General features: G+C 38.3%; 1 protein-coding gene across 1 annotated transcript; it reads right to left on the bottom strand.

Moving 5' to 3' along the window:
* Window positions 1-342: 342 nt before the first annotated feature.
* On the bottom strand, window positions 343-10744 carry iqck (IQ motif containing K). Its single transcript, XM_033971682.2, has 8 exons — window positions 10465-10744; window positions 10262-10391; window positions 10084-10181; window positions 9868-9920; window positions 9721-9798; window positions 9347-9431; window positions 4389-4500; window positions 343-2423 (listed from the first exon to the last, which is right to left on the bottom strand). The coding sequence occupies exons 1-8, from the start codon at window positions 10495-10497 to the stop codon at window positions 2143-2145; spliced, it is 870 nt and encodes a 289-aa protein (XP_033827573.2). The 5' UTR covers window positions 10498-10744; the 3' UTR covers window positions 343-2142.
* Between the last annotated feature and the right edge of the window lie 88 nt (window positions 10745-10832).

Here is a 10832-nt window from a genome sequence, read left to right as displayed (position 1 = left end):
TTGATTTGATTAAGTCTTTTAAAAATTATTTATATGATTTTCTATATTAGGTTCCTGAACATAAACAATCCAGACTTTTAATCATTGACACTGAAAACAAATACACATACACACAAAATAATTCCTCTGAAGTCTGTACTCAGCCTCAAACCACAAGCTTTTAAAGTAAAAAGCCATAAAAGACATAAAAGTCAGTGGCTCTACATAAAACCTCACCATTCAGAATAAACAGAGAGCTTTGACAAAGGATGACACTTCAGCCTGAACCAGCCAACATTAAAAACAGTTCAGGCACTCTACTGTACATAAGCAGTCATTTGTGGTGTTTCACTTCAGACTGGTCCCAGGAGCATGCTGTTATCTGACTTTGCAGTGACAGTCTGGTGCCGCGCTGTGATCCGGTTACACTGAAGCCCAGAGCTGCCAGACTCAGTGGAGCTGGATCAGATATCCTACGAAAGAAATGCCATGTTTTATCATCCCAGTCAGTGGCAGCTGTCCCTCACTCATCCACAAACCTTCCATAGGACTTCAAAGGACTTTGTTGTGAGGCAAAAAACATTTGTCACATGACCACCAAGAAGAGGAAAATGGAGGAAATGGAGCTCAAAAAGTGATAAAGAATGCACCTTTACCTGTAATCACTGACACAAGAGAAGACCAAACACTGTCTTCTCTTGTTTCCGCAAGAAACCTTAGAAGGGCACAGACTTATAACCAATCACGAGGATTTGGCATGGCAACGGTCCTCTGTTGTCATAGCAAAAACACAATTCAAATCAAAACATATCTTGAATGAGGAAAGGTCATCACAAAATCCTTCAAATCAGTAAGGAATCATTTGTCTGAAACTCAGGACGAGGCTCTCCAAGAAACCTATACCTTCAAATCTGAATGAAAGGTTGAATGGAAAGAAACATGCTCATAACTTATTTAATGTAACAAGTGGAAGACTAGAGCAAAAGTGAGCAACCACAGCAGCTCCTAGACGGGTTTAGTATACAACTAGGACATTAACTAGTTAATTAATTACACAGACAAATACATAAACAGAAAAAACATTCCCTTTTGCTTCTATTTATTTAATATGATTTACCATATGGCCCACCAACTGAATGTTTTGGACAGCGGGAAGAAACTATAGCTCTCACAACATAATAACCATACCAAAGACCTATCTATGATCTGAATCGAACAACACAGTAAAAACATGGCATTTAGTACCATTGTTCTTTTATTTTATTTAGCAATTAGCAGAAACTCGCTGTTCCACACATGCTTCACTCTGCTCTCACATCCTGACTCCATTGTGCTCTTTTGTGCAGTGGTACATATTGCACGGGAAAAAGGAAATGACATCTCAGAAAATATGATTTGGTGATCACATAGTCAGCACTCAGCTAAAGGTGCTCAGAGCGACTTACAAGCTCATAATATTTCCTACTTCTTGCAATATAACATCGGAGACCGGTTGTAGTGTTAATTTACAAGGCTGGTAAAAGGAAGTCATCTATCAAAAAGGCAATGAAAGCAATCATCTAATTACATGTGCATCTTTCGGTCCATAAATCTCAGCCTGGACATCCCCAGTTGGTCACCGCCAGGTTTAATGGCTAGTTTGACTGATCACGTTGGTCAGCTTTACAGCAGCTTAATAGGTATGAAACAATAAATTGCGTGTGGTACAATACAAATGAAAAGCTATTACCTGTACCTCAAAAACTACAGGCAAATATATAGGCTGCAGTGATTTACCATGGACCGAGAGAACAAGGACGGTCCATGGTAAATCTCTGCTATGTTTTGAGATGATGTAATGATTACACTCTCAATATTTATAGTTATGCTATCCCAAAATTTATCTTATATCTATTGCATGAAAAGCGATTGTAAACTAACTTTTGATTGATCATATAAATGGGGAACTGGGATGTGTCAAAAGAATTACTGATAAAACTATTCACAAAATAACCTTTACACTGAGAATGTCCAAAGACCTAGAAAGATACAGCTTGGTAGAAAAGGAATATTTCTGTTTTACCCTATAAGAACTACGTGACTATGTTTTATTTTTTGTATGCAAGATATTGAATAAAATAATGTGAAATATTGTAATATTGTTTATAAAATGATTTCAGTTGCTCATATGGTTTCATTGGGGCTGTGAGACCCCACCAAAGAAGGGGAAATTGCAGCCAGTGATTTTACACTGGAATCAGGTACAGACATGAACTTAGCCATCAGCGCAGCAGAGCCTATGTCAGCCAGCCCGCCCAAACTGGGGGTCAGCCACTCCCCGGGGGCCATCTGGATGGTGGGGGTGTGGACCACGGTGCTCTGTGGAGTTGGTGACACTACCTGGATAGAGAAGTCAGAGTTCTCTAGCTGAGGGCTTTCAGGAAGATCAGTCATAGACGAACCAACTGAAAGAATCAAACAAAATGTAGATGTTTTTAAACTCTCAGACATAACCTGTGATCAGTGGCATTCATGGTCCCATTTAGGTGATTTTGAACAAAAAGGATGAGTGGGGCTATCATTTAAAAAGGGGGGGGTAATGCTAATGTGTGATTTGTTTGTATTTCCATTTAAGTCAGTTCTGTCTGGTCAGATTGAAACAAAACACAGATTAAAGTCTAAGTTGAGTAATAGTTTCAGATAGAGCAAGAAATGTTGCTGACATCACATGAAAGGTATCAGTGAATTGACTATGGCAGAGTACATATCTCTTTTACAGTGTAGTAGTAGCCTGTAGACCTACAATGTACAGCAGCATTTATCAAAAAATAAAAAGGTCAAGCCTCTCCATGGTGGCAATAGCAAAATTTAGAACTCTGTTGTTTTTAATATTATTAACTCAAAGGTGTGACTCATGTCCTGTATTTGGAGGCTGTCATTCTACCCCGTGGTGTAATAAATATCCGCACATCAGGCCCAGTCAAGGACAGTCTTGTTGTGATGCATGATCTGTTGAGCACAGCACCTGTCCAACTGCCTGTGACCTTTTGACCTTTGACATATCCTTGTGTGGTGCCACGGTTCATTTTGTGTTATAGTTCTTTTTCCTCCATCTTAAGCTAATTCGGATTTCAGACTATGAAATGGCAGAGAAGATATCACGTGTTAGCGTCCTTGGGTCAGTTGAGATGAGTGCAGCTGTTGCCAGGTCAACATAAAGAATGGGGGGAGGGGCCCCGGACTGTTTTAAAGTAAAGCGTAAGATTATGTTTTTAAAACAAAATGGAAAGTCAGCGCTTTTTCTTATTTTGAAATCACTTCGTGGGCTACTTTATTAGGGATTTTTTATAGCCTTTTCTGCAGTGTTAGATGCAGTTTGAGTGCACAACATTGGAACTGCATAATGCAATGGCCACATAACATGCAATTGGTCATAATGCTCATGTCAATTCATGTCAAATTCACTCCATTCAAGAACATGCAATTTTGTTAATTCATGTTTGTCCATAAAAATCTAGTGCTGTGTTTGCCAATTAACAACAAAGACGCATGATACACCATAGGAGCTGCTCTTCTTTAGCTTTAGCCTTTGTCATTAGCACAACAGTCTGGACATGTTCTGTGTATCCCCTGCTGCCTGGGGTAGTGTATATACTGTGAAGTCAGCAGTAGTGGGGCATGAGCAGCTGTGGCAGAGCAGTGCAGAGGTGGCATGGCCATAGCCACAGCCATTGTTGTGAGGAATGTGTGATTATGATAGACCTATTGTTTATATGGAGCAAAACAGAGGCACCATCAAATGATTTTTTGTAAAGTGCTGCTGCAATAGAACATATTTTGTCTTTACATATTTACATAAATAGAATTCTGTTCAGTCAGCACTCCTTCAACCCTAGACAATACTTAATTTAACCCTTTATATTTGTTGTAAATATCATGCAAAATGACAGTGATGTGTACATGTTTACTCTTATGCAGCAAAACACTAAATAGGACCATGTATAATCTGTTGAACAAACTTACTTGAACTTATATAAATAGAATGTTTATATATTTATTAGAATATATATTTATATAGAATTATTACAGTATCCATACTCATGTAATCTACATTCACACACTAATAGTGAGGCACAATCTAACACATCTTGGTGGAAATAAGACTGATTCTACATTGCTCAAAACTCTGCTATATAATTTTAGAAAAAATTTGATGAATGAAATAAATGATCCTCATCATTTTTTAAACTTTAAATCTTATACTACGAACAATAATTTAGACCATCACCCTGCTCACTAACACGTGCAAAACTAGACAGATACTCTGTGAATTAGCCCATCCATGGACATATCTGATTAAAGCGGCTGAAATCTTTGGTATGAATCAATTACACTACATTGTACTATTTGTAAGTGGAAAATGCTTGTACCTCTGCTCTCTTGTTGGGCCCAGAACTTCTCCACTGTTTTGACTATGTCTTGATTCTCCCTCAGTTCCTTCTGCCATAGTCGGAGCTCTTGGACATCTGGCTGTGCCCTCACCTGAAGAACACAAATAAAAGCAAAAATAACAATGCACAAACTGCAGAAGAGAATTTTCATAATTGTCCAACTTGACGGTGGTCAAATTGGACAATTATGAAACACAGAAAGTTAGGGCCTGGATAACAATGGCTGAAGGGGGCTAATTTACAAATAATATAATTGCAAAAAAGGTAAACTAGAGCTTGTTTATTGTTTAATTGTATGATAAACAGACATCTGATGTATAAATGGTTGAATATTTAAATAAATAAATAGCTTTTAATGATGTTCAGTTAAAATTCTTGCTTTACAGTCTCTTAAAATTATAGTTTTCTCTGTCTTCGGTAATCCTTTAAGTTGCAGAAACCCCCTGGTGTGTGTTTGTGTATCTGTGTGGGCTGTTGGCATTCTCATGAGATTAATAAACAAGGTAGTTGAAAAGAAAATGCCTCTAAGCTTTAAATTACTTTATTTGTTTGGTATGTTTTAAGCCCCCTGCCTTTTTACAAAACTTTCCATGTCCAAATCCTTCTCATCTCTGATCCTCTACACACAGGTTCTTGAGTGGCCTCGCATTGAGCATGTCTGAGAATAGGCCTGTTATATAATGCACAGGCTGGTCTTGAATTTGGCTACAGCGAGAGTGCGGTAAGCTAATTCACTCATACAAATGGAAATTAGAGGTCCGGGGTCAGAGAGGTTGTGTTTTCTTCTGACACTTTCATTTATTTGACACGTTTCCTCTGTGAATCTTCTTCACACAATATAAATGCAGGACCACTGAAATGATTGATAATACATGATACTTAGTCATGACGTGTCACATGTTCAGAGACAAATAATGCTCCTGGAAAGCTGCTATTGTATGTGCACTGATGACAGTTACATGCAACTTTAGAGCGATGTCTGTGTATGTACAGCTACAGCAGCAAAGGTTGTTAGAAAGTTGAGGTATTGTTTATCCCTGGGGGTAGGCAGTAAGAGGAAAAAAAAGAACTACAATGTGTTTATTTGATGAGATTTGTAGTATTTTCAGCTCACGCTTTATTTTAAGGTGCAGTACGTACGTTTCTAGAGGTAGCACACTGCATGATCCATGGAAATACAAAGTTAAAACCCTACTTTGGAGAACATTATGCCGCACCGTGGAAGATTATAGTCAAAGGAACAACATTCCCATAGAGACAAGCAGGTGAAGGCCCTTTTCCAGGCCAAGTACAATACATTTATCTGTCTATTTTGTGAAAAAGTTTTAAAAGTTGCATACTTTATAGAACGAATGCAGCATCCACCTCATAAAACACACTAGGGATTTGCGTTCATTCCAGTTCATAAGGAGTTACAAACCAAGCAAGAAGAAGCACAAACGTTTGAAAGAACAAACTCCCAACAATAGGAAGCTGCTATATAGTGGTAATTGGAACTAAACTCAACTGAACTCATTACCAAACACTTGAAATGCAAAAGATCCTGAAGTAGTCCGCCTATCAACCAACCACCAAATACAGGCTGCACAGTAAACGCCTGTTCTATTTTTAAGATCCCTCCATCTTTCAACTTTTCTCCCAGACACAAATGCTGATGCACAAAGGCTTTATAATCACAGGCCCAGACCACATCACATGCGCTATGCTCTCCACAGACCTATTATTTCTCCTGTCACCAAAATCCAATGCAAAACGGTAAGCTACAGCACATCTATGTAGCTTGCCAAGTTGCCGACTAGATAGGAACAATAAAGTGACTGGATAAGTGGTTGCTAAATCACAGGTATGGATTGCTAATTAGCCCTAGACCTTTTGTGTAATGGTGTCACTGATTGACAATCCACCAGGCCTATTTTCCATCCATTTATTTATCAGTGGCTGCAGACCGTTCATCTGGAATCACAGACCCACTTCTGCTGTTTACTGTAAAGCTTGCAGAGTGGTGAGTGCGCAGTTCTCTTTCAACCAGCTCTATTAGTTTATGCCAAATACAATATCACTCAATAGGCATCATGGCCCACTTTCCAGACAATGGTGCTATAGCTTTAAGGTTATCCTGTGCACCAGAGTAGAAATTTTGAAAGAACAGGCTTAAGACATGTGAGCTCAAATAAGGTCATACTGTATTTTTTTTGTGTTGTTGCTGCTTTTTATTTATTTATTTATTTATTTTTATTTATGATTAATTTAATGTTTTAAATTCCTTTCCTTAATGACATTTAAGCCTTCTGTGGCTCAATATGTTTACATAATGACATTAAATTCTAGGAACCCCATGCTTTAAACATAAGATGGTTTGAATTCAATGGAAAAATTCACTTTTAAACTGTTTTGACCAGGTTCATGATCTCTGTATTTACCCTTTGTCCAAATTGAACTTCTTTGTCAGTACAAATTAACAAATGTATAGAATCAAGGCTGTAATATTAAATCAGGTGTGATCGTTACCTTTAAGAGGAATTTATGTTTTGTGGGTCCAATCCCTAACACATTTGTTGAATGTAATTAACAAATGGCAATTTTATGGCAATTTGGAAAAAAACCAAAAACAAAATCTTAAATAAAAGATTTCAAAAGTTCAAATAAGCTGTTTGTTGTAAAAAAAAAATAAACAATTTCAAGAGGTGTAAAACTCATCTGATCTGACCTTGGGACCTCCTGCTTGAATAAGTGGAGGTTGCTTTCACACATTAGATTAGAGAAGGCACCCAAGTCTGTATTTACTAGTGTACTTAATAAATCTTCACATACAGAGACAGAGGAAATGGCCTTGATAAAAGCTTCTCTCCTTGGCCACAAAGCCCTGATACTGATATCCTAATATGAAAGCCTATTTATTACCAGCACCCTCAGCAATCTATCTGAGCTGAACAGATGAGAGGAAGCGTGAGGCATCTTAGCCTTCACACTGTTTATGTGCACGTCATACATATGTGTACATTATGGCATCAGACATGGATGAATGGATTAGAGCTGGGCATGGAGCTCAGTGCAAAGAAGATTATGTAATGTAAGTGCTTACGTTTCAGCTATTTCCACTGCTGCAATGTCCTCTGTGATTGGATGAGACAAATGAATAATGGAAATTAATGGGGAAATGATGAAAGGAGGCAGATAGCCTCTTGTGTGTCCAGGGGCTGGGCCTGTCTGATACACAGGCACTCTGCAGTCAGCGCTGCGTCAGGGAGCTTATATAACAGCAGCAAAGTGAGAGTGAGGGTGCAGCGTGCGCATGGGGGCTGGACAAGGCACTATGCAGAGGTCCCCTTTTATTCAGAAGACTAAGCCCATATAATGAAAATGCATTGCTTTATGTTTATATTCTAATATGTTCTTTCTTACTTATGTTTGTTGGAGAGTACAAAGTTCCTCAAGAAATGAGAGTGATAGAGACGGCTAAACGTCATCAGCCATACCATTTAAATTTGATTACACCATGAAGTGGCTGCTGGCAACTATAATTATATGTAATACTAAAAAGCAAACTGAGGTGAGATTAGTTATAATTTGATATAATATTTTTAAAGATGTAATATTTTTAGCAGCTTGACTTTTGCCATCTCAATAAAATGTCTTGTATTTGTTGCACACATTTCCTTGAACACAGACTGATGTGATTTGGTATCAAACAGCTCTGATATAAACTATTGCACATCATTACAACAATGTCCTTCACCCCCAAATATCTCTGGTGCAGACTGAATACGTTATGAAACTCAAGTCAGTCCCTGTTTATCTGTATGAGTTCACTGACCCCAGCTCAACTTCTAACTTGAACACAGATGTCTTTTTTTATTAATCTAATTATATTCCTTATATTATTGAGTGCATCTACATTTTCATTTGTTTTCAAATCTTGCTTGTTTTTTATGTTTCTGTTGAAATCTTATAGGGTATTACAGATAATTAAATTCATTAAATTAGATCAGCATACACTGAAGTAAAACAGTTGAAAGTCCTGGCAGCTGACCCAGTGCTGCCTCCACACGTTTATTTTCGTGGGTTGGTACTGCCCTCTGGTGGTGAGACAAATCTGGTGTACTGTTGTTCAGCTAAACATAACTTAAATAGCATAACTATCAGGGCTAACTGTATTTAGGAAGTCTATTGATACTTTGCAGTTCTACATGTATGTCTATGGTGGAATGTTGAGTAATTACCATAGTGACACAATGCACATATTATCACACACAGTGGTCTGCGGTTTAATGGTCTGCTCCAAATGGACTGAAACAACACAGCACATGTTCAGGAGCCTGTGATCAGTGTGTTCATGGTCCTGTTTAGGTGTTTAATTACAAAACAAAAACATTATTAACAAAAAAGTGAGTGTGATTAACTGAAAACTGTTGACTAATGCCAACCTAACTAACTTTTGACGGCAATGTTAATTGAAAGGAACTTGTTTAGGAGCTCACTTGTTATAGTTTCAACTACGTCAGTCCTTTATGGTAAAATTGTGTTCAAATGAGGCTCAGATTTGCAATAGAGTAATAGAGCTTCAGACAGAGCAGCGCCTACAGTTAGCGTCACATCCTAAGGGAATATTGATGACATCAGGTGCAAAGTATCAGTACAAAGACAAGTCAGGAAAAGGCACAGCTCTGAAGTATGTGAATGAGAGATGATATCAAAAGGACTTAAGACTTAAGAGCGTCATTAGTGATAATACCAGTCTTTGTACAATATTGTTTCACTTCCTCCTTCTCTTTCACAGTTTTATTCAATCAATTACCATAATCAGAGGAGAAATAACTAATTAAGTATCAAAAAGCACAGAAAACTGCAGGTTTGCTTACATTTTCCATGTTCTTCTTTGGTGATGTGTTTGTGGTGTATGACGAGGTCTAGAGTTTTTGTTCATACAGTTTGTTTACCTTGTATCCTCTCCAAAAGGACTGGATGATCAAAGCTGCCTGTGCTTCGCTTAGTTGTAAAAATAAAGGTATAGGCGGCCGAGGACTGCAATGAAAAGAATCAAGAGAGAAAGGTTAATATCCTCATCAATACCGGATATCATACAAGTTTGAGTTTTACTGTAGACTGCATATTTCACCTTCAGTAGGCATCAATTACATGTCTAAAAGAAGGTGACTTACTGCATTCAAAGATCACATCCTTCTATAGATTGTGTTAATTTGATTCACTGCCATGCTCCGTTATGTGTTGGGTTATACGTTAGTTCTGATAGATTTTCAAGATAAATCTAGACAATTGAATGACACACAGAGTACATGTGATTGGTACTTACTGCATGCTAAGCCACTCCTTCACAAATGGGATGTCGCACCACTGTACTGGCTTCTGTCCCTGTCGACGTGGGTTTTGGCTGTGAAAAATAGCAGACAGTCAAATGACATGTTTGATTCTAATTCAGTATCATACGGCGAAGTCTTACTTGTAAAGCCAGGAAGTCAGGAAATCACATGGATTAAATGCAGTTTCCTTTCGCTAAAAGATTGTAACGTATCATTTAGAAATATGAAATAAATTAACAGAAAACATATTAGGAAATGTAAATGAAATGTAAAGAGAGGAAAAATGTAGAGGTTGGAAGTTTGGAAGAGATGTCAAACTCTGTAGCCTAATCAGACTTTATTTGATAGAAATGCACCTTTAAACATCCCTGTTTCACAGCTTCTTTCTGCAAAGCCTCAAGTCCAGGTAGTAAAACAGGGAAAACAGTCTTCTCCAGCCATTCTGTGCAAGGATCTAACATACAAGTATGCAGATAGAAATAAATAATGTGCATTATCAGTCACATGTCTTGGGGGTCAATGGCTAAGACCTACGTCCAAATAGTTGCTGAGGAGGTGGTGTACTTGGAGCAGATTTGGGCTGTGGGCTCAGAACATTGGGCTTGCTCTGAACAGCAGGAGAGGACAAATCTCTGAAAGGATCAACACTTCCTGATCTCTGAAACTGAGAAGAAATATACACGTTTAAAACCATTTAGGAGGATTGTGCTAACTTTTCCTCCGTGTTTGTAGTTTACCTTGGCAGACGTGCTGTGGCTGGACAGGGACATCTGAGAGCTGGACTGTCTCAAGTCCGACCACGATGCACTTGGACGAGGACTCCCTGATTGAAGCACTCCTACAACTGAGAATCCTTCAAACAAAGACAGTACAAGAAACAACTTCACTAAAACAGCACTTTGTAGCAGGTTTACCTTCAGACACTCGCTGCTAGTGGGCCTGTTACTTTAATAGATCCATGTTTTTAGGCTCGTTCTGGCTCGTTTTGGCTCGTTCTCTTTTGGTTGCTTTGGACGCGAGTGTCGCTAAGGAAACGCTCTCACCTGTACTTCCGGTGTGTTGCTAAAAGTAAATACAAATAACGATGATTCCCGCCATGGATCTA

Source organism: Periophthalmus magnuspinnatus, chromosome 8, assembly GCF_009829125.3.
Source record: "Periophthalmus magnuspinnatus isolate fPerMag1 chromosome 8, fPerMag1.2.pri, whole genome shotgun sequence".
NCBI classification, from domain to species: domain Eukaryota; kingdom Metazoa; phylum Chordata; class Actinopteri; order Gobiiformes; family Gobiidae; genus Periophthalmus; species Periophthalmus magnuspinnatus.
The sequence above is the reverse complement of the archived record's forward strand: the minus strand, read 5'-3'. Positions and strand labels throughout refer to the sequence as shown.